General features: G+C 35.7%; 1 protein-coding gene across 1 annotated transcript in view; it reads left to right on the top strand.

Annotated features, from left to right (window-relative positions):
• The window catches only part of ctnnbl1 (catenin, beta like 1), a 53972-nt gene that overhangs the window by 26381 nt on the left and 2336 nt on the right, over positions 1 to 25255 (top strand). The window contains 4 exon segments of the mRNA XM_048177610.1: positions 5258 to 5355; positions 8130 to 8210; positions 18645 to 18782; positions 18881 to 18953. Coding sequence (XP_048033567.1) covers positions 5258 to 5355; positions 8130 to 8210; positions 18645 to 18782; positions 18881 to 18953 — 390 coding nt within the window.

Below are 25255 nucleotides of genomic sequence, written 5' to 3'. Positions count from 1 at the left end.
AATAAAAACATTTATTATATATTTTTTATAAATTAAATTTAGAAAAGTATTTTCAATTATTATATATGTATATCATATTTTGAAATTAAATATATATAAATTTATTAATTATATATTTATTAAAATTTAAATGTATTTTAATTAAATTAAATTAATTAAATTGTGTATAATTAATAAAACACATATATTTATTATATACATGGTTAGAAATTATTAATGAATTATATTTTTAAATACATTTTTCAAATTATTTTAAATTTATTTTTATAAATTATTGTATTGTATTGTGTATAATTAATAAAAATATATATTTATTAGTTATACACATTTTTTATAAATTATTAAAATAAAGTATTTTCCATATATATATATATATATATATATATATACACACACCCGTGTGTGTGTGTGTGTGTATGTATATATATATATATATATATATATATATATATATATATATATATATATATATATATATATATATATATATATATATATATATATATATATATATATATATATTAAATATATAAATAATTTATTAATTATATAATTTTATTAAAATACATTTAATTTATTTTTACATTTATATATTTAATAATTATTTATTTATTTATTTATTTATTTTAAATGGGTACTCTGTTTGGTGCCTTATTACAAATGATAGAAAATCACTTTACAGTGTATTAATTTAATTATAAAAATCTTTCATATCACATTATATTACAAGGCAAAAAATGGTCAAATTACACTTTTCCCGATTCGTTGTATTTTCATTGACTCTTCTATTCTCCTAAGGGCCTTTCATGAAGAGACTTTATTGCTCATTTGTGTTTGTCCCACATGGAGTACCGCCCCCTACTGGACGCCCCGCCGCATTCTCGTCCTGTCAGCCAATGGCCATTCTCCCTGTTGCCACGACGACCTGGAGTGATGTAGTTGGTTAGCCGAGTCTTCTTTCCTGTGTGTAATGATGACAAAAGCTTTCCCGAGGCAGAGCTGGGAGATAACGCACTTATCTCAGACCTCTAGCCTGCACCTCTCTGCTCTCATCCGCTCCCTGTGGCTGTATTCCTCACCCCAGACAGTTTATTCCGCCGCTAATAACGTTCACTTTTTTCCTCTCCCTTCGCTCCTGGTGGCCGCGAGTCGCCTTGAAGACCCGCGACATCGCAGTGCTGACCGAGCGTTTCCTCTCTCCGTCTGTTGATTAATGCGTCTCCTTCCTTTACCCGCCGCATTAGAATGCATGTGTTGGTGAAGAGATGCACACGGACTGATGTTTAAACTCACGCCGTCTCATTTGTATTCAGCGGCGGTGAAGGCCAAGGCCAAATTAAATAGTTTTATCAAGGCCGTCTGATTATATGCTGTGAGTGTTTGTGCGAGATGGTGTTTAAATATTGATTTTTAACCTGATGAAGAACAAGTCTCATGGACGTGCCGGTTTAGAAGACGTTATATCTTTTTACTGTATAACCTCCTGATGCAGTGGATTTGACGTTTGTTGCTACAGTAATTGAAGTTCAATCGACGTAGAAGAGCATTAGCATTAATAATCTACCCCAATAAACCATAAATAAATAAAATCTCAAAAGTCAGATTGTGATGTGATTTATTATTCCCTGTTACATGAATTAACATACTCAACTCAGATTTTCTCTTGTAGTTCTTGGTTGATTTGCTTTTTCATTTTTTTTCTTTTTTTTTGTATTGTCACTCTTTTTTTGTTTGCTGGTTTTTCTTTAGTCATTTTTTTTTTTTATTTCTTGGTTCTTTGTGTCACCCATGTTTGTTGATTTGTTCTTCATTATTTTATTCGCTAGTTTTATCTTTCGCTTTTGTTTGCTCTTTTTTTTTGTGTGTTTTTTTTTTTGTTCGGTTTGCGCTTTCGTACGGAAGAGGATTAGGGCCAAGCAATAATAAAAAAATAAAACCATCTAGAGATTAAAGTTGTTAAATTTCGAGAAAAAAGTTGAGATAAAATGTTGAGAATAAACTCCTTAAATTATGAGAAAAAAGTCGTTAAATTACAAGAACAAATTTGTTAAATTATGAGAAAAATGTCGTTAAATTTCGAGAAAAAAGTCGAGATAAAATGTTGAGAATAAAGTCATTAAATTACGAGAAAAAAGTCGTTGAATTACGAGAACAAACTCGTTAAATTATGAGAAAAACGTCAAGATAAAATGTTGAGAATAAAGTCATTAAATTACGAGAATAAACTCATTAAATTATGAGAAAAAAGTCGTTAAATTATGAGAATAAATTCGTTAAATTTCGAGAAAAACGTCGAGATAAAATGTTGAGAATAAAGTCATTAAATTACAAGAACAAACTCATTAAATTACGAGAAAAAGTCGTTAAATTACGAGAACAAATTTGTTAAAGGTGCCCTAGATTCAAAAATTGAATTTATCTTGGCATAGTTGAATAACAAGAGTTCAGTACATGGAAATGACATACAGTGAGTCTCAAACTCCATTGTTTCCTCCTTCTTATATAAATCTCATTTGTTTAAAAGACCTCCGAAGAACAGGCGAATCTCAACATAACACTGACTGTTACGTAACAGTCGGGATCATTAATATGTACGCCCCAATATTTGCATATGCCAGCCCATGATGTTCCCAACATTATAAAAGGCATTAGACAAGGGCAGCCAGTATTAACGTCTGGATCTGTGCACAGCTGAATCATCAGACTAGGTAAGCAAGCAAGAACAATAGCGAAAAATGGCAGATGGAGCAATAATAACTGACATGATCCATGATAGCATGATATTTTTACTGATATTTGTAAATTGTCTTTCTGAATGTTTCGTTAGCATGTTGCTAATGTACTGTTAAATGAGGTTAAAGTTACCATCGTTTCTTACTGAATTCACGGAGACAAGAGCCGTCGCTATTTTCATTTTTAAACACTTGCAGTCTGTATAATTCATAAACACAACTTCATTCTTTATAAATCTCTCCAACAGTGTAGCATTAGCCGTTAGCCACAGAGCATATAGCTTCAAATTCACTCAGAATAAAACGTTAACATCCAAATAAATACTTTACTCACATAATTCGAAGCATGCATACAGCATGCATGACGAACATCTTGTAAAGATCCATTTGAGGGTTATATTAGCTGTGTGACCTTTGTAAATGCGCTGTAATATAGTCGAGAGCTCGTTTGGCAGGGAGCGTGAGCATTTAAAGGAGCGGCGTCGAGTGTAAATCAGTGCATAGTTAATGATGCCCCAAAATAGGCAGTTAAAAAAATTAATGAAAAAAAATCTATGGGGTATTTTGAACTGAAACTTCATAGAGACATTCAGGAGACACCTTAGACTTATATTACATCTTGTGAAAAAGCATTCTTGGGCACCTTTAACAAACTTAACTCAAATTTTCACATTTGCTGGCTTTTTTTTTTACATTGTTTTTTTTTGTTCCCTTATTTTTGGTTGTTGGTTTTTCTTTCATTATTTATTTCTTGGTTCTTTGCGTCACCCATGTTTATTGATTTGTTCGTTATTTTGTTCGCTAGTTTTATCGCTGGTTTTATCTTTAGCTTTTGTTCGCTCTCCTTTTTGTTTGTTTGTTCCTTTTTGTTTATTTCACACTTTTGGTCACTCATTTTCATACATTGTTTTTTCCAGTGAAGGAACTAACAAACAAAAAAATGAGGAAAAGAACATGAACAGTTTACATTAGGGTTTTGTTTATCAACATTAGTTAACTACATTAGTTAACATAAACTAACAATGAGCAGTACTTCTACAGCATTTATTAACATTTACTAATAATCAAAAGCTGTATCTTTTAACAATAATACACTGTGAAAAAAATGATTATATTTATTATGCATCTTATCACCTGTATAACTTTTTTTTATAAGGTTTGAGTTCTCAAGCTCTCCTCAAGCTTTCATATCAAACACTCAGTCTTATGTTATAAAGTTTTTATTGATAATCACAATAAACCCTTAATCAAATTGTACAGCCATCAAATTATTCTGCGACAGGCTTTAAAGGAATAGTTCACCTAAAAAGTAAAATTGACATTGTTTTTCTCTGAATACATTCTTTTTTTTTTGTCTATACAATGAAAGTCAATGGGTCCAGTGTTGTTGTCGTTGACTCTTCAAAATATGTATTTTTTGTGTTCATTAAAGTCTTACAGGTTTGTGTTTTTGAGTGATCAATCCCTTTATCATGTTGATGTTTCTTTCTTTTAAAGTGCCCGAGTCTTGTGTGATGGACTCAATCTTACAGTAAATTTTACTTGTTCCTGTTTGGAGGGAAACAAGCCGTCCGATCAGATTTGCAGCTGCGTCTGATGTCTTGTTGCGTGTCTCTTCCCTCTGCTCTAATGCTTCTTCATTAGTGTGTTTTTATAGGCGACAGCGACTTTCATGCACTTCACTCCACGTTCATTAAAGCTTTCAGTGCAGCCTCGTATTTTCCATTTGCAGCAGTTATCTAAGGCAGTCACAGACTTGCTCGCCAATATTTGTGCAGTTTCTCCTTTTATGTCTAAGTAAATTACAACTTTTGACTCTGTTGATACTTTCTATTAAATGGATAAAAAAAACAGTAAGACTTGTTTGTATATTTCTGTGCAACATGTCAAAATCAATAGTTTTTCCATGTCTTTTACATTGATAATAATCAGAAATGTTTCTTGAGCAGCAAATCAGCATATTAGAATGATTTCTGAAGGATCATGTGACACTGAAGACTGGAGTAATGATGCTGAAAATTCAGCTTTGATCACAGAAATAAATTACATTTTAACATATATTCACATAGAAAACAGATATTTTAAATTGTAATAATTTTTCACATTTTTTAAGTGTATTTTGCAGCCATGGTTAGCAGAAGAGACTTTCAAAACCAAAAATGGTATTTTATAAAAGCCACAAGGCTTATTTAAAGCCAGTGTGTCTAACTCTTATATCCAGGTTTGTTCTGCAGTTTCTTGAGTCAACTTTACTTTTGTTTCATGAGCAGCTGGAATCACTCTGACAGCTACAAGAGAGAGTTTGAAAAGTACTTTTAAAACTGCAGGAGAACTTGTGTGAACCATGGATGTCTAATCTCCTCGTTGTTTTGCGGACAGTTTCATGTTCTTAGTCTAGAAAAGCACATTGCCATTTGGCGGATGTCACCTCCCACTCATTGCTCGGTGTTTTTACTTTATTTAACGTGAATGTATGACACGAGTGTGTTAAATCAAGACACTAAAGCCTTGTTTTCTTCTCCCAGAGCATGTGTGTTCCATCATCGCCTCCATGCTGAGGAACCTCAAAGGGCAGCAGAGAAGTCGTCTCCTCAGCAAGTTCACAGAGAACGACTGCGAGAAGGTAAAAATAAGACAGCTGACGGTACGGCTTTATTATCTTCTGCTTCTAAAAATGGCAGAGTGACGACAAAAGAGAGCTTGAGGAGAGTTCGCTGGCAGATGGGTTTAATGCTACCATAAAGATAATATAGAACATGCTGTGCTACTTACTGACACCACGAGCATGAAGACAAATTCATGTAGAAACAAAACAGAACCGTCCTGGTTATAAATATCAGTTATTATATTTGTTTGTTGTTTTTTTTTTAAATGATTATAATTGTAACCCTTTACTATAAGGTTTTTTCTTTTACAAAACATGTAAAGGAAATGTATTTTACTTTAAATTTAAATAATTGCAAATTATTATTTAATTGCAAACATTTTAAATAAATTCTGAACCATTATCAGTCATCGTTTTTGCTTTTTCTTTCATTTTTTTGCTTTTGTTTTCTTCATTATTCATTAACAACAGTTTTGTTTGTGTCTTCTTGGTTCATTCATGCTTTTTGTCGGTTGGTTTTCTTTTATTCTTTCAGTCGTTTGTTTGCTTTTTTTGTTTTATTCATTGGTTTGCTTTTTTGTTTGCTCTTGTTGGTTTTTGTTCATTTTCTTTTTTTTTTCTTTTGTTTGTTCCTTGTTTTCTATTCATTTTTTTATTTTTTTCTATTGTTTATTTCTTTTTTGACTTGTTGGTTTGTTCACCCATTTTCATTTATTTATTTTTCTTTTCTTTTTTTCTTCTCTTATTGGTTGATTTTTGTTTATTCTTTCTCTTTCCTCTGTGGTTTTGTTCATTCATTTGTTTTTTATTCATTCTTTCAGTCTAACATTGATTTATTTTTCAGTTTGTTCACCCAATTTCATTTATTCTTTTGTTTGCTCTTTCATTTGCTATTTTTTTTATTTCCTGCCTTTTTGTTTTGTTTGCTCTTGTTGGTTGTTTTTGTTCATTAGTTTTTTATTAATTCTTTTATTAATTCTTTCAGTCTATTGTTTATTTCTTTTTTTTGGTGTTTATTCTTTTGTTAGTTTTTTCATTTGTCCTTTTATTTCCTTGTGTTTTGTTAGTTTGTTCACCTGTTTCCGTTTGTTCCTTTTGTTTTTCGTTTGTTCCTTATTTCCTTGTTTTGTTTGGCTGGGTTTGATTTTTGTTCACTTTCTTCTTTTTATCGCTCATTTGTTTTTTATATTTTTTGTTTTGTTTAGCATTATTTATTTGTTCATTCATTTGTTGTTCTTTATTTCCTTCTGTGTTGTTTTGTTATGCCGTTTTGTTCGCATTTTGGCTTTTGTTTTGCTCGTTTTGTCTATTAATTCTTTTATTAATTCTTTCAGTCTATCATTTATTTATTTTTTGGATTGTTCCCCTTTTTTCATTTATTCTTTTTTGTTTTTTCCATTCGTTGGTCTTTATTTTACTTCAGTTTTGTTGTCAAGCTGTTTTGTTTGCTTTTGTTGGTTGATTTTTTTTTTGTTGTTTTTTTGTTTATTCTTTCTCTTTCCTCTGTGGTTTTGTTCATTCATTTGTTTTTTATTCATTCTTTCAGTCTAACATTGATTTCTTTTTCAATTTGTTCACCCAATTTCATTTATTCTTTTGTTTGCTCTTTCATTTGCTATTTTTTTATTTCCTGCCTTTTTGTTTTGTTTGCTCTTGTTGGTTGTTTTTGTTCATTAGTTTTTTATTTATTCTTTTATTAATTCTTTCAGTCTATTGTTTATTTCTTTTTTTTGGTGTTTATTCTTTTGTTAGTTTTTTCATTTGTCCTTTTATTTCCTTGTGTTTTGTTAGTTTGTTCACCTGTTTTCGTTTATTCCTTTTGTTTTTCGTTTGTACCTTATTTCCTTGTTTGGTTTTGCTGGGTTTGATTTTTGATCACTTTCTTTTTTTTATCGCTCATTCGTTTTTTATATTTTTTGTTTTGTTCAGCATTTTTTATTTGTTCTTTCATTTGTTGTTCTTTATTTCCTTCTGTTTTGTTTTGTTATGCCATTTTGTTCGCATTTTGGCTTTTGTTTTGCTCGTTTTGTCTATTAATTCTTTCGGTCTATCATTTATTTATTTCTTGGATTGTTCCCCTTTTTTCATTTATTCTTTTGTTTTATTTTTTCCATTCGTTGGTCTTTATTTCCTTCAGTTTTGTTGTCAAACTGTTTTGTTAGTTGATTTATGTTTTTCAGTTTGGCTCTTTTCTTTTATTTCACTTGTTTTGTTTGCTTTTTCTTGTTTTCTTTCTTTCTTCCTTGCTTTCCCATTGTTTCAGTCAGTCGTGCATCAGTATAATGTTTCATGCGTGTGTTGTTTGGACTGTGTTGATGCGGTTCGCTCCATCTTGTGTCATACGTCTCCTTTAGTCTCGGTCGGGGGTCTCCATACATCACCTGGACGGACACGTGTGCTGTTATCGCTCAGCAGTCACTACTCTTAAAATAACCCTCACAGTCCTGCCGGGCCCTGTTTCATCACTCTGACAGGAGCAGTGCATTATTGGTAGTTTCACGAGCTAAAAGATTTCGGCCATATGGGCATCATCATGCCTCAGTTCTGTTTGTCTTCAGATTGTCACAGGAATTCGTTAGAAAGAGGATGACGAATGTCTCTTTTTGTCTTTAAATAACACAACCGCCATTCGTCTTGTGTGGGATTTCGTCGCCGCCACAGTTAAATATGAATATCATTTACATAACGTGAATTTTGGTCCTAAAGCACATCTCTTCTTGCCAGCGTTGGTGTGTTCATGTGGCGTTTCGGTGCATTTGTAACGTATGCTCACCCTCGCTCTCTTTCTGCAGGTTGACAGACTCATGGAGCTGCATTTTAAGTACCTGGAAGCCGTTCAGCTCGCAGACAAGAGGATCGAAGGAGAGAAGCACGTAAGATTCACGCACACACATTCACGCTTGATTGGCAGTATCTCCTCTGCGAGGGCAGATCTGCGTGTGAAGATAAGAGCAGACCTACCAGACTCAAACGTCACTGTGGGATCTGCAGGTCGGACACTCGACACGCTTCTCTGTTGGTCCGCTTGCCTTTAGAGCCGAACGCTGTTAAACTTTTACACTGAGCAGTGATTGTGCACACATTCCCATCAGCCCTTGCAGGACCTAGAGTCTGTGTAAGCACTCCTCAACAAACACCCAAACAAAAACCTCATCATTGGGTCGGTCTTGCTCCATCTAAAATGCTACATTGGAAACGGCTTAAGAATTAAGAATCTGATCCAAATGCTTTAAACATGTTTTCAGAACTCAAGACCGTGATACTGCATGTTTGTTTGTGGGCAGATAATGTGGTAACAGTCATAATTCGGCTCTCAAGTCAGTGGAAATGTGAGAACCGGCATCATTTTGTGGATCCTGGACAACTATAAAGTTACCTTATATTACTTCTATTATTTATTTTTCTTCATCATCATCTTAACCCTTAAACGCATACCTTGAGTCTTTAGTGATGCGAGTCTTCCTCATTCATTTTTTAAAGTTAGACATCAACCTTCTTAGTATTCCTCAATCAATTCATTATAAACAATATAACAACAACAAAAAATTAGAAAAAAAAGCCTGTTTTTCCCCATTCATTTTTTTTTTTTTGTTGCAAAAATTGTATAGGTTCGCTAACGAACCGAGGTGTGTAACTGAAAGTATATTTATTCTGCACAACAATAATTGAATCTTTGATGGCTGAATAAGTGCAATTCGCCTTTATTCCACAAGGTAGCGATGTCTGATACACAATGATGAAGTGACGTTTCACTCATAGTTAGTGCAGGCAGGAAACAAAAGAATACACGAGTATCTTCAGCAAACCTTGAAATGGCTCAGTAATTTGTGCAATGAAAAATTGTCACTAACACTTGATGGTGGATCTTGTCAGAGATCAAAATAATGATTTGGAAGATGTTGAAAATGATAGTTTTGAGGATATGTTTGAGATGGCAAATATGAGCCAGATGCTGAATGTACTGGGAAATGAGCTCTGACGAGGACAGTGATGATAGAATAAAACATCTGCTCAAGCTGAATACTTCCAAGCTCCAAAAGATAACAAATTATGCTTTATTTTATTCTTTTGTAATTGTAACTCTAATATCAGGAGAGTTTTATATCATCGCGACAGGTAGAGATCCATCCGCGTTAGATATATAGGGCCCTATAAAATCCGTTTTATTTTTTCCCAAATTCTGTTTTTTCCATTTTTAATTTTTCTGGATTCCGTTTTTTTACGTTTTATTTATTTTTTTACTCCATTTTAATGGTTAAATTAAATTTTAGTAATCAAAAAACATGTATAATTTATTGAAATAATGAATATTGTCCAATTTACCAGCAATTTAATAAAAGTTTAACAAAAAAATTACATTTTTTTTTGGGCTCTACGTTTTATTCTTTCCCCTTAAATTTCATTTTTACCAAATTCTGTTTTCTGGATTCCATTTTAATGGAATGGATTCCATTTCCATTTTGATAAATCAAAAAGCATGTCTAATTAATTGAATTCTTAAAAACAACAATATTAATTAATTAAAAAAATATATTTTTATGATATTTTTTTTCCTTCAGAAGTTCTGTTGTGTATTTAAATTTTTCTGGCAATCAAATGAACGCATACCATTTAATTTATCTTTTAATCATGAAATTAAACTTTTTTTGTCAAACAATGTGCTGCACAACAGAGCTTTACTGTTAAAATTCAAACATGGAAGAAACACTGAGATTATTGTGTAAAATATATTTTAATAATTTATTATTAAATTAATTTATCTAAATTCTACTGTACAACAGTAATATGTTTCTGTCAAGTTAAATCGAACTTTTATTTTGACTGTTTGCCTAGAGCTTTGAGTTTCTCTGTGTTTATGGCGGTAGTTTTCTCAAACGAAGCGGTTAAATGCTGATGAAGTGACTTTCAGAGCAGCTCTGGAGATGAATTCGTGCGTTCATATAGTGAAGCGACAGAGGACAAAAACACAGCGAGCGTCACACGTGCTTCAGCGTGCGTGCGCCCGCGCGATTGTGTGTGAGGTGGTGTGAGGTAAATGAAACTGCGCTTCCGCATCATTCATTTCAGAGGCACACAGGCATGCAGGATTCATGTTTAAATAGTCTTTTTGCGGTTTAATATTCAGTCACTAGTCTATATCGCAATTTAATTTACGTGTACTGACCTGCTTTTAATTCATTCATCAAAAAGTTGACAAATTCCGTGACATTCCGCTTTATATAGTAAATTCCGTTTTTATGAGTGGATTCCGCGATTCCGTGATCGCAGAAATTATAGGGCCCTAGATATAGACCCGTGTCGCTAAAGACCATGTTAGAATGTTTGAAGAAACATTCATGTATTGAAGGATTGATAATAATAATTGTTTGTTTTATTAATATGCAGCAGTCATATATACATAAATATGACTGCTGCATTTTAACAAAATATTTATTTATCTATATACTGATGAGCCAAAACATAATGAGCAGTCACAGGTGAAGCGAATATTTTTGATCATCTAACAAGGCCACATATCAAGGTAGATTAGATGGTAAGCAAACAATCGGCCCTCATAATCAGCGTGTTGCATGCGGGAGAAATGGGTAGGAATAAAGATCTGAGGGACTTTGACAAGGGCCAAATAGTTATGGCAAGGTGACAGGGTCAAAGTATCTCTGAAACGGCAAGGTTTGTGTGTTGCTCCCAGGCAGCAGTGGTGAGAAATTACCAACAGCGTCTGAGGAGGGACAAACCACAAACCGCCCAAGACTCATCGATGCACGAGGACAACAGAGTGTGATCTGAGCCAACAGAAGGTCAACTGTGGCACAAGTAACACAAAATTTTAATAGTGGTTATGGGAGGAATTTGTCACTTCTGCTGCGTCGCTGCAGATCAATCAGAGTGCTTATGATGACCCCTGTCCACTGTCGAAAGCACCTACAATGGGCACGCAAGTGTCAAAACTGGACCTTGGAGCAGTGGAAGAAGGTCGCCTGGTCTGATGAGTCCTGTGCACTTTTTTGCCTGGGGAAGTGATGCACTGTGGGACGACGACAAGCTGGTGGAGGGAGTGTGATGCTTTGGCCAATGTTCTCCTGGGAAACACTGGGTCCGGCCATTCATGTGGATGTCAACATGCCTAAAGATTGTTGCAGTCCAGGTACACTTCTTCATGACAAAGAAGTGGCCTCTTTCAGCAGGATAATGCACACTGCACATATTGTTCAGGAATGGTTTGAGGAATATAATGAAGAGTTCAAGGTGTTGCTCAAGTTTGATGCTCCACCTCGCAAACTCAGGACAAATGTTTTGGTGCCAGATACCACAGGACACCTTCAGAGATTTTGTAGAATCCAGGCCTCGTGGGTCGGCGCTGTTTTGGCAGCACACAGAGGGCCTACATCATACAGTGCTTCCCACACATAGACTTTACTTGGGCGGGCCGCTCACGTATAATAACGGCCGCCCAAGTATATTTGAAGACACATTTTGGCTTTTATTATTTTTATCCTCTTATAATTTTATATCCGCGCAAGATAATGCGTGATCGATAAACTAATCGTTTCGTACCTGCTCGTTATGTGTGCGTCAACTGTTTACTCCGCTGACATTCCACGGGCGCTGCATTTTGCAAAGTCACAAGGTGGCGCTGTTGCGTGTTCTACAAGCTCACGCAACAGTGCCTCAGATTGCTTCAAAGTGATTCTCAATCAATGAAAAGCGTAGATTTATGCCAAGCGATTGCTAATGAACTCAAGTTGATGAATTATTACAAAGTCTACTTTATGGCCTTTTATATAAAATGTTTTAGACAATTGTAAGAATCTGAAGGATCAACCTGCAATAGTACAGACATTTCAAAATAAGAGTCCCGGTGTATTTCGGGCTTGTTTTATAATTAAAAGTCACACGCTAAGTTTTTTCTTTTTCTTTTGGGCATTATTGGTATTTTGGTTACACAATAAATTGTATTTAATTTGATTTCCATTTAATTCATAGTAAATTATTGTAGTCTCCCCCACAGGAAGAAAAAGACTAAGAACATTATTTGACATATATTATTCATTTTATAAATTTTACTAGTAAAATCTGTGTCCCATTCACTGAGAGAGACACTATATGACAGCAAGGAGAACATAGGAAAAGGTGAACCATTTAAATGCTGTAATTTTGCATAATTTACAATGCATAATAATGCATAATACTAGTATGTAATTAAATGTATTATGCTATGTAATTAATTTCAATAAATAAAAATACTGTTAAAAATCACACATTATTTGTTTGTCACATGTAGTAGACCATTTTTGTGCCGTGGGTAATAGGAGGATTTTTCGCCCGGCTACCACCGCAAGTATATTTCAAACCTGTGGGAAGCACTGTCATATTAGGCAGGTGCTCATAATAGGGGCTTTCGCACCAGAGGAACCTTTTCATAGTTCCTAGTTCCTGGCTAAAGTACCCAGATTTTGCTGTGTTTGCACCTCAAGAACTAGGAACGATTTTAGTTCTAGGAACTCCTTTTGGGGAACTAAATTAGCACCTACTACAGAGTAGGGTCTAAACCAGCACTATAGGAACTATCAGTGATGTGAGTGTATCTTGATTGGTCAAACGTATGTCAAACACCGACACCTGGCATTTTTAAAAAGCTGTGTAAGCATATTTACTTCACGAACATGGAAAACAGCAATAACAGCACATCATATGACGTTTTGTCTCTTAGCACCACTTTTTTGCTCTTTCAGTTGGGTAAATTATGCGTTTACACTCCATCTCATTATCACCCTTGACACACAACAAACACAGCTCCAATCATGGCATCCTTCATCCACCAGTTTTTAGCATTTGTAAATGCTGCGCTTAAAGATGCCGCTGTCGGCCGATTCAGAGTTCCTATTCCTGGTGCGAATGCAACCAGGAACATGGCCCGGGGGAGAAATTAGTTCTCTGGGATCTATCTAACGGAGTTCCTAGAACTATTCTTTGTGAAAGCCTATGTTTTGTCTAATATATTGTGCATATATGGGGTTTTCTTTAAGCCAAAGCTTATGCAAAATGCTGAAACAAACCATGCTTAATATTTTAGATTTGCATTCTTTTTGAAAGTTGATGTAACAATTAATGTATGATATTTATTGCAAAGATTTGCATAATTACAAATATACTATTGCACATAATTCAAAAATAATCTATTATTATTAATAATACGAAGTAAATGTAATAACATTAGTTATATATAATTATCAAAGTTGTGCGAATTTATTTGGCATGCGGTCACAGGTGTGTGTTTAAAGGCTTTACACAGTAATTCTCCGTTATATAAGTTGTGGGGTTTCAGCCAGCGTTAATTAACGTGGAGATGATTAAAGGCAGATGTTAATTGATGATAATTGGCAGGTTGGGGTGATTTATTCCATAGTGTGTAACTGGTCTGTGTGTTGTGTTAGTAGGTTAGGCTGTGCTGTGTGCGCATGTGTGTGATTATACTCTGTGTGTGTGTGTGTGTGTGTTGGAGGATATTGGCGTGTGTATGTTGAGGATGTGAGCTGGGCACTGATGAGGACTCCTGCGGCTCGTGTCTCATCCATCCTAATGTGTTTAAGACAGGCATTCTGTTTTCAGGGATGCTTCAGGTTGGGCTTTCTAAACATATTTGAGAGATATCATGAGTTTTTAAAAATATTAGAATATCTTAAGTGTATTTTTTTCTTTATCCAACTAATTGTTTCAGGGCAGATTACGTCTGCAAAATGCATTAAAAATCTAGGAAAATATACAGGAATCCCGGTATGCTTTCAATGCTATTTTTAACAAAAACAAGATTTTATATATATATGTAATATTTTTTTATTTATATGAGCCAATATAGCAATACATAAGCAGTAATGTACAGTACATGTCGAAATATATTGACTTGGTAGGGATTTTAATTGTCTTTAATAGTGAAATTGCTGTTTGAGTTCATTTTTGTGAAACAGTTCACACTCTGCGTCTGCTCTTGCATCATCACTCAAACAGTCGCTTGTTGCTTCATTCATCACCAGCAAAATCATTGAGCGTTTTGTGAATGTTCAGTATGCTGCTCAGCTCTAGTTTCAGGTCTTTGTTGTGCAGGTGTGTCGATTTAAAACCATCTCCTGTGTGTGTGTGTGTGTGTGTGTGTGTGTACGGTTTCCCATCCACCTTATCTGACTTTCTCTCCTCTGCGTCTTCTTCAGAGGCCTATAAATCGTCTCTCAGAAGCAGTGACAGGAATATGACTGTGGAAATGTCTGCTCCTGTTTCGTGCCCGTTCGACTGAATGCACCAGCACTCCCTCCAGATGGAACAGCGTTCCCGGCTTTCTCCGAGTGCTATAAAAGTATATCACCCATAGCAGAGCCCTTGTTTAAAAACGCCTCGGAGTGCTGTCAGCGCCACGTTCATGTGAACCCGTCTCGCCTCCTTTTACTGCCTAATGACAGCTACAAATTCTCTCTGAATTGCATTTCCTAAACACAGACCCCCATAAAACCCCCTCTGCGTTCGGCCTGCTCTTCTTCTGCTTTTTTTTTCTCCATTTTACCGCAGCGCCGTAGAGCTCTTTGGGAAATCTCAAAAGGATCCGCGGAGGAAGCATTGGCAGGGTGTGCTCGGATTAATTTAGTCTCGGCGTGTCCCGTGAGACTCAATCACAGGTCCCGGCGCTGCTTTGTTCTGCCTGTCATATTAACACCTGTGCCAGCCTGCAGCTCTCCAACAGGAAGTGACTAAAATTCACTCTGTTTCCCGGAGGTGAAGCCGCTTGTTATTTGCACTGATGTAATTGACTTGCCGAAGGCTGTACCTCTGTAACGAGACTCGAATAACGCATGCGAAAGATCACACTGTTCTGATACGATGATAAACATTTTTGTTTGAATGTTCTTTGAATCAGCCTGAAAGTATAACTAGTTTTATTTTGCATGATGATGATAATAATAAGACTGCATGCATGGATGCATTTATTTGAACAAAAATACAGTAAAATCAGTATTATTGTAATATTACCATTCAAAATAACTTTTCTATTTGAACATATTTTAAATGGTAAATCATTTTATTTTAAATAAAATTTGTCTTTTTGAATATTTGAAAATGAATATGCAATTTGCATATATAATATATATAATAATAAAATCTATAGTAGATTTTATTACTTCTGGATTCTTAAATCTAATTGCTGAGAGGTCTTTCCAGCCATGCGATATTCTACCAGTGTCACCACGGTAACCGTTTCATCGTTTGAATCATTCCGCTGTCAGCATTCTCACAGCGAGTGTCATGGCAGACGAGCAAACCCACCATATTTTTATAGATACTACTGTTATTTTGTAACGGAATGTAGTTTTAAGAGTTTTTATTAGGTGAGAATATAGTTGTTTAGACCTCAGATATGCGATTTATATGTAAACATAGCGGAGATATGAGCTCCAGGCCATCAGTAAGCGTTCATCTCAGCCAGTCCTTCGGGAATTTGCCACTGGCTCTTATGTAGATAGTGTTTAAACATGAGGTATAATTCGCTTTTGGTAAATTAAACAGCCAATCTTTGGTCTTATTAATATATTACTTGTTACAGAGCTAATGGATTTGGCTTAAGGGCTATATTAAGTTTCGTAACTTTATATTTACATTGAAATTAAATCCTGCACTAACTAGAGCACTGCTTTTGTACGTTTGACTGAACTGTTTGCTTATTTATTTCCTATTTTACTTCTTATACTGTTATAATGGCGATTGTAGTTAATTATATATTGTTGTTCAATAAATACTAATTTATATAACTAACATGATATATTTTTGGTATTGAGAAAGAATCCATTAGTGATTTCGACTTCAGTGGAAGTTGCATTAATATGCCATGAGATGACGGCAAAGACTTTTATATTGAAATGGACTGAAACGAGGAAACAAGGGCATTTTTTTTTACCAGATGCAACTGACAGATGCATTGACTAGCACTGTCATGTAAATGTTTCTTTTTATCTCACAATTCTGACTTTTTTTCTCGCAATTACGAGTTATAAAGTTAGAATTGCGTGTTAAAGTCAGAATTGTGACTTTTACCCCCAGTTTCACAGACAAGGCTTAAGCTAGTCCTAGACTAAAATGCATGTTTGACCTGTTTTAACTGGAAGTAACTTGCACTGACATATCTTAAAATATGTTAGAGCCATTGTTTTGTCTTGAGATGTACACCAGTAATGTTTTTTTCTAGTCTACGTTTATAAAAGCTACTTAAATATCCTAATTGAACTAAGGCTTAATCCTGACTTGGGCTAAGCCCGTCTGTCAAACCGGGCCATAAAGTCAGAATTGCATGATATAAAGTCAGAATTGCTTGATATAAAGTCAGAATTGCGTGATATAAAGTCAGAAATAACTTGCAATTCTGACTGACTCACAATTTTTAAGGTTTATATTTCACAATTCTGAGAAAAAAAGTCTGAATTGTGAGATATAAACTCGCAATTGCAAGGAAAAAAGTCAGAATAAAAATCTATATAAGCATTGTTATTAATGTAAATATTATTGTTCAATAAATACTAATTTATATAACTAACATGCCATATTTTTGGTATTGAGAAAGAATCCGTTAGTGATTTCGACTTCAGTGGAAGTTACATTAATACGCCATGAGATGGCGGCAAAGACTTTATGAGTGAGTCAGTCAGTCGCAAATACTTTTATATTGAAATGGACTGAAACAAGGAAACAAGGACTTTTTTTTTTTTACTTTAAACATCTTACAAGATGCAACTGACGGATGCAATGACTAGCACTGTCATGGGAATGTCTTAAATGTTAAAAGGACAAAGACAAAGATTTCGTTTTCCTCAGCAGACATTCAAACTGATTTACTGATTATGAATATTAGAGTGAGCTGAAGAATATCAGCTAGATGCAGGTAATACACACACTCAGACTACACTCCATTGTTGTTCTTATTTATTTAGACACTTGTGCCGTTAAACTGTTGTATAAACTCATAGCTGTGTGATGTGGCTGTATATCATCCTGGTCTTATTTTGCTCGATTTATTGGCATATCAAACTTTACATTTATGCATTTGGTAGATGCTTTTATCCGAAGCAACTTATATTGCATTCACTGTATACATTTTATCAGCTCCTGCATCCCTGGGAATCAAACCAATGACCTTGCCGTTGCATGCTTTGCTGTTTAAGCTACAGGAATGCATGCAGCAAAAATAATGATCGATTTAAAAAGGAAACCTCTCCATTGAGATGCTCTGGAAGGGAGAACCTGACTTTCATCTTCATATCTGGCTCAAAAATCCTAATGCAAAACATTTTTATGGATAAAATCACATCCTGTCCTTTGAATTGGATTGAAAGCATCCTGATTTCTTGCAGAACATCAAAATTTCCAATCTAAAAGCCTCGCTCAATGTTCTGAGCCTGCGTTCTGTGTCTTCGGCAACCCGTGACCGCTGTGCACTTCAGTCCTGCGTGGCCTGCTGTTTCTGCAGCGTTCCCTTTGTGTTCACAAGCCTTTCTGCTCATGCCCGCTCACACGCGTGTGCTTGCCAGCGTTTTATGCTCGAAAAGATTTAAATCCCCTGGAGAGAGGCCAGTGTCAATCGGAGCAATTATGGCACTCAACAAATGCCAAACGTCTTTGTCCCTTTAGATTCAGCTGCAGGTGCTGAAAAGCTGAAATCTGTGAAAAATTGTTCTTTTAAACTGATACGAGATCAGCTCCAACATCATTATCCAGAAGCTTTTTAACAGAAAGACAACATGCATGGAGCTGCATGCCAATATACATCACTGCGTGTGATTTTCTTGCAAATCAATATGCACTTATTAATCATGTGTCTAATGGTCATTTACCTCTATTGGGGCTGCACGATATTGGAAAAAAATGATATTGCGATATTTTGTTTTTCTGCAATATATATTGGGACGACTCTGTATGGAAGGTTGTTTCTGCCACTAAATAAAAAAAATAAAAAGGTAATTGTGTCTTTTTTTTCACAATTGCAAGGTATAAATTCAGAATTGCGTGATATAAAGTCATAAATAACTTGCAATTTTGACTTTATAACTCACAATTTTGAGGTTTATATTTTGCAATTCTGAGAAAAAAAAAACGGGAAATTTTGAGAAAAAAGTCACAATTACCTGCATAAACAGCTTCCATAACTCGGAGTAAGTTTTTTTTTGAGTGCCAAATCCTTGTAGGTTTGAACGATTTGGGGAAAAACATAAAAATTTTGAGTTGTTTTCATTTGATATCAGTTTATTTTCATTATCTTCATTTGTACTTCTCAGGATATGGTGCGTCGTGGCGAGATTATTGACGACGCGATGGACGATGAGTTTTATCTGCGCAGGCTGGACGCTGGACTCTTCGTCCTTCAGCTCATCTGTTACATCATGGTGGAGATGTGCAGCGCCGGCGTTCCACAGGTACGTTACACACCACCCTCGTCAGGCAGCATCATTTAATGTGTAATTAAAGCTGAATGTTTTTAATTCTGCGTGCTGAAACGTGTCTTCTCTTCCAGTTACAGCAGAGAGTCCATCAGATCCTCAATCTCAGGGGAGGATCCGTCAAAATAGTTCGGCATATAATGAGGGGTAAGATTATAAATGATATTGTGAGCTTTTTAAAAGCTACATCTAAAGAGAAAATATATTTTGCATAAATAACATGAAGGCTATTTTAATGACCATGTGACATTATTTTCATGACAAACACATTTCCACCCAAATTTGAAATTCAGACTTTTGTTCAATCAGCCACTTTGGGTAATGCTGTTAACCTCAAAATGACAGATTTATCACCTTGGACGTTATATTGGTCTTGCAAACCTTTAGCGGTCCATGTGTCAAGATAAGATCACTAGCTGTTTTTGTAACAGTTCAGTCTACCATAAAACTGTAAAAGTGTCCGGTGGATTGTGTCAGTATCAGGTGGATTGTGTGAAGCGTTGAAGAACACACTTCCGCAGGCGCCGCAGCACGCTGAAACAGAGTCCCTGTTGCTAAAGCAAAAGGTTTGCTGTGCGCTGCAGTGCTGCTTGCTGCCGGCATATTTCACTCGTTACTTCACCCGCCCTTCCATCCATTCTCTCTCGAGCGATATTACTTGTTCGGCTTCGCCCACTCTTCAGCCCAGAGCACCTTGATTAAGTCTTGACAGCTTTCTGTTCTCTCTCTCTCTCTTTCTCTCTCTCTCTCTCTCTCGTTTGCACTGACTTTCCCTTTTCTTTTTCTTTTTTAACCACTACTCTTTCATACTTCAGCCAGTATTTCTCTTGGGAAGAACCCAACTCTCTTTGTTTTTATTAAAGTTTAGTGAACATTGTGCTGTTTGGATGGAATTTTGATACGTCACATTCAATGTCTGTATGACAAGGACTGGGAGATGAATTGAATATTTAGAGCATGTATGTGATGATTTTGATGGCAATATAAAATTTAGCAACAATGCATTTTTATTTGGCTATTAAGTTTCCTGTTAGGAAAAAAATTTAATTTACGATGGCTTTCTTTACCTGCTACTTATTGGAAAGCACAACACCTTTCATTCTGCTCTTGTTAAATTCTGCACTTCTTTATCCATGTGAACATTAATGATTCATCAGAGGGAGGACGTTCCCACCTGAACTCTGCTTTAGCTGGTGACAGAGATAAAAACGGCAGGCTGTAATGGTTAAGAACACCTCGCCTCACCGGTCGCTGTGCTGCTCGTTTTGAGAAGGTGTTCAAAGACGCAAGCTTTGCTCTTTAGAAAGCTGCTATTAATGTGAGCTAATGGTGTCTTGGCTATAAGTGGTACATGTGAGACATTTAACTTTATCTTCATCCCCTTTAGAGTGTCCGTTCACTGCAGATTCTCCAAACAGCTGTATTTTACGAGCAACTTATTTCAATCTAAATATATTGATATTGGAAATGCGAAATATTTTGGTGATGATCTGCAGTGGTCATATTTATTTATTTATGTTTGGTTTGTCTGATTAGGATGATAATATAATCTGATTAGGAATATATATATATATATATATATATATATATATATATATATATATATATATATATATATATATATATATGTATGTATGTATATATATATATATATATATATATATATGTATATATATATATATATATATATATATATATATATATTCCTAATTTTATATTTATATATATATATTTTATATATATATAAAATATGTATTTTGCACACATATTTTAATCCAAAAAATATTGAAATTGGAAATGCGTAATATTTTGATGCTGATTTATTGGTCATTTTTAGCTTAAATTGTCTAAGACAAAAATATAATTATTGTTAATTTAAAAAAATGTATTATTACTTTTTTACATTTGACAATGACAATTTTGGTCATATTTAGCTGTTTTAAATTGTCTGTCTGATTAGGACAATCTATGACACTTTTCAAAAGTACTTAGTTTTCCATCTTTACTACATTTACATTTACTAAAAGGGCACAATACATACTACTACTACATTTACTAAAGGCACAATATGTAAGATTTTTGGATTAAAATATATAAAAAAAACAGAACAGTGTTATATATTTTGATGACTAGTGTACTTCCATTATCCCAAATGTTTCCAAGAATGTTTAAATCCAGAGAAATTTTACCGAGGACATGGACCGTGTCCGTGCGTCACCCATCAGTGACATCATATCCGTGTTACTCTCGATTTTCGGTTTTATTTTGTAGAAATCATGGAAACACCAAAGACGCTTTAATATATTATGTGTTTTATTAGACAGTTGAGCAACTGTTTAGATACATTCATTGACCGGAATCTAATCTTGTTAAATAGCTCAACACAGTAAGTCTTATTGTTTAAATCTCGTTTTCTTGATTTACCGCGAGTACCATGTTTTACCACGACTAACATCGATCTACCTTACTGCAGTGTGCATCAAGTGTCTCATAGCAGCCGTCGAGCGAATGCAGAATAACGTTATAACAACTTTCAATATACAAATGTATCTAATATGATAAACAGTGCTGTGTTACCCCACATACGCTTGACCGAAAGAAGTGGAAGCACTCGTCTGTGACATAATAAAAGTTCCGCTGCTCTCGAGCCATGTGTCGCGCTCGTCTCTCATTAGCAATCACAGAGCAATGTTAATAAATCTTCCATGAATATGATTTCTGCCCGAGTCCATCGGATTCTTTTCCACTGGCTGTAGGCGTGAAGACAACACCTCCCATAATTCCACGAAATCAAGGCGTCATCAAGCTATGCCTTTGTTTTGAATAAGCGACCTGTACTGCGAAAGATTACATATTGTGCCTTTAAATAGTTTGATGCTTTAGATTTTTTTCAGTATACCTGATTGAAATCTCAAACCTACTCTAAGCCTTTGTTGGCACCATTTCTGGTGTCCTTCAGACTCTGAGACTGGCCAATCCTCCGGCATGTGGTGGACATGTGATGGGTTTAATCTGAGCCGCAGGTCCGGAACACTCTCAGCTGCTGAAGGAGTGTGAAAGCGTTCTCCCAGCAGCTGGTGTGGGCCGGATCTCTGCCCCCGCAGGGCCGCTGCGACTGGGGTGAGAAATTGAAAATTTCACCTGCCCTCTGTAGCAGCTGTGGCCGTGTCAGACCTGCGTCCGTGTGCCAGGGCAGCGTGCCCGCAGGTCTCACAGTTCTGCAAATGTGCTTACGCGGTATTAAAAGCAATCACGGGAAAAATGAAAACAAATGTTACACGAGGAATTAGACAGGTTGCATTTGCTCTGCGGTTTAACTGTTATTGCAGTGTGTTCACTGGTTTGGCTGATGGAAATGTTTCATTGCATTTTCTACACAATAGGAAAACGGTGCAAATTGTTTGAAATTGTTCCCTAAACTCTGGATAGTGCACCTAAAAAGTGTTCAATTATTAATGAAAGTGAAGTGAACAAGAGTTCATGATACAGGTATCTCTGTCTGTCTATCTGTCTGTTGTTCTATCCATCCATCCATCCACGAGCCAATGAAGCAGCATTTATAACATTGTTGTCAGGTTTTATTGGTAATTTTTTATAGTTTAAGCTAATGGCCTGTTACCTAGATAGAAAATAGCTGCTAGGCAGGAAATCACTGGTGAAACGAGGTTTCATTTGCTGTGATCAGCGGTGACTGTGTTTTACTGCATAAATTCGGAAATGAAAACGCCTACAGAAGCCTCGACACACTGCAAGGCCACATTTGAGTCATACGGAGTGTGTCATTCTATTACGTGCGTGACCTTGTGCTGTGTGTACTGGTATCAGTGGGAAGCGCCTCTGCAGTGGGCTGAAGTTTCCAGCATCTCAGAGCTCATAATGGATAATCCCTCTCAAATCATCCAGCATGCAGACTCCCCCAATCCTCCCTCTGTTATTTCAACCGCTTTCTCCAGCCCTCGGGCTTGTGTTCTAGTGTGCCACTTTTTTTTTCTTAAAAAATAAAAAAAAACATCTTATTGATTTATATATTTATTTAGTGTTGGGTTTTATCCTCTGTCCCAGGGCTTGAGCAGGGCTTAGAAACTAATCCGAGAGCATGTCTACCTTTACACGCTTGCCGCTTACTGTGTACACTTCTTGAAGTCAGCTTGAAATCAAAATGGACCCTATTTACTTTCTTGATGCACATTGCTGGTCTTATTGTGAACAATTTATCAATGCTCGTTATTTTAAAGATAGGCGTTCCTATAGCTCAAATTAAGCATGTCCTTAGGAATGCCAAGGTCATGGGCTTCGATTCTTTGCAAATGCAAGAACTAACAAAATGTAAACTGTACCTTCAATGCACTCTAAGTGTGGCAAATGCATAAAGGTAAATGCCAAAGCAAAAGTGCCATTATAAATAATAAAATAAATTTAAGCAGTGCCTATTATGCTTTTTTCCATGTTCATCTTTCTTTAGTGGGTAATATTGCTGCTTGAGAATGAAAAAGCTCTGCTCCAGCAGGAGTTATTCTCTATATCAGTTAGGGCTGCATGATTTATCGCAATTTTATCGCACGCGATTTGGCAAACGCTGCGATTATTTTATGCGCAGCTTGTCAGAGCTGTACGGCTCTATGATCAGTAGTAAATGCTTCTCCATTTGAAAGCCAGAGGGCGCTTTTGCGCAGAAACTGCAAATATGCCTTGCTGCCGAAGTAGAACACGCGTCATTCCAGGAAATCCCATACTATCGCTATAGCTGAATAAACAGAATATTCAAAAAAGTTTTGATTGATTAACCATGATTAATAAACACACGACTGCCTTATTCTGTGTAAGAAGCCACATCATCTCACAGAAGGACGCTCAACTGTCGTTATGAAGTGAGTTTGGAGTAAAACGTTATTAAATGTTTTCTTTTGTTGGACAAGATGTTAATAAATGCTTCTCATGTCTGGAAAGATGGTTGTTGCTTTTTCAAATGCACATTATAAGCGATTTCAGATGGATTAGCATTTTGGAGCCATACTTCATTGACGAGCCACGCATAATAAATAATCGCAGCTTTGCGATTTCATAATCGCAATAAGCTAAATCATTTAAGTGTGATTTCAATGTTTTTTTTCTAATCATCCGATTAATCCTGCAGCCCTAATATCAGTGTCGCTGTTTCTGAACTCCCTGAAACGCCTCCATTGTCATTAGTCTTGAGTTTTCTTCCGGGAATGAACACGTCACAGTATTCCTCATTTAAATAATTCATATGCAGAATAAAGGGGTGGGGCATGGTTGAGTTAGTCAGGAGTGTGTTGAAACCATAGACTGTAAAAAAAGATGGACGACGCGACGCCGCTTCCTTCCATTGTATTGAACTGAAGCCAAAATGGGCTGATGAATGGGCGCTGACACGTTACGCAATACGTCAGAAAAAAAAAAGTTTGGAGCCTGGGCATGCGCAGAAGGAATCGTCGTGGAGCCGGAGGCGGAGTCGCGATATCAAACTTCCGCCCAGGCGACTGCGTCATCATTCATGTATTTTAAATAGACTATAAAAATTATACACAATTTAAAAGTCTACCTATAAAATAATAGGCTATTCTGTTTCTAGAGCAATAATATTTTTGAAACAGCAAATTCAGTAGATAAAATCAATATAATATGCCACTAGAAACAACTCTAAATCGCCAGAAACGGTCCTGCCATTTTAAATCAAGTTCAACTAACGTTACAGGAGATCGATTGCTGTAATTAGAGTAAGCTATCATTAGTTTTGTCCTGCTAATTATTATTTTATACCCATAAAAATAATAAGTAACTGCCAGATAACGATCACCTGCTTTTTCCCGACATGGTTAACATTAGGTGTGTTATCTTAACTAATAACATTTATTAATTAGCTTATAACGCCCACATTTAATGTTACAGAAAAAAGTTCAGTGATCCGTCAGATCCTGTAGGTCAGTTAGTACAGTTTACTGCTGAACAACTCATTTTGTTGGTGTTAAATAACAAAGAAATCGAAAATTAACAGTTAGTTAATACATCTTCAATCTCCCCTCGAAGCTCCGACAGTCCTCAGACAAGCTGTCAATCAACTTCGAATCACGACGACACGCCCCGTTTTTATAGCATCAAATTGCTAGCTAAAATCTAAATCATCACAAAAACGAACAATTGAATATATATCAGCGTGATAACAACTACCTTAAATGACCAGAACCATCTTTCAGAAAGTTTCATTTGAAGCAGAATTTATTTTTAAGTTTTCACTGAAGTCTCATTCGACTGCATTGAGAGGGCGGGGTTTATGACCTGTACTGCATCCAGCCTCCAGGGGGCGATCAAAGAGCCCGCGGCTTCACTTTTCAGGACGTATGAGACACACCCGGTTGAAACTGACAGTTATTGTAAGGGGCGGGACATTTCCCAAACATGCTCTTGCGCTTGACCAATCACAACACACT

Source organism: Megalobrama amblycephala, linkage group LG24, assembly GCF_018812025.1.
Source record: "Megalobrama amblycephala isolate DHTTF-2021 linkage group LG24, ASM1881202v1, whole genome shotgun sequence".
In the NCBI taxonomy this organism is placed as follows: Eukaryota; Metazoa; Chordata; class Actinopteri; order Cypriniformes; family Xenocyprididae; genus Megalobrama; species Megalobrama amblycephala.
The sequence above is the reverse complement of the archived record's forward strand: the minus strand, read 5'-3'. Positions and strand labels throughout refer to the sequence as shown.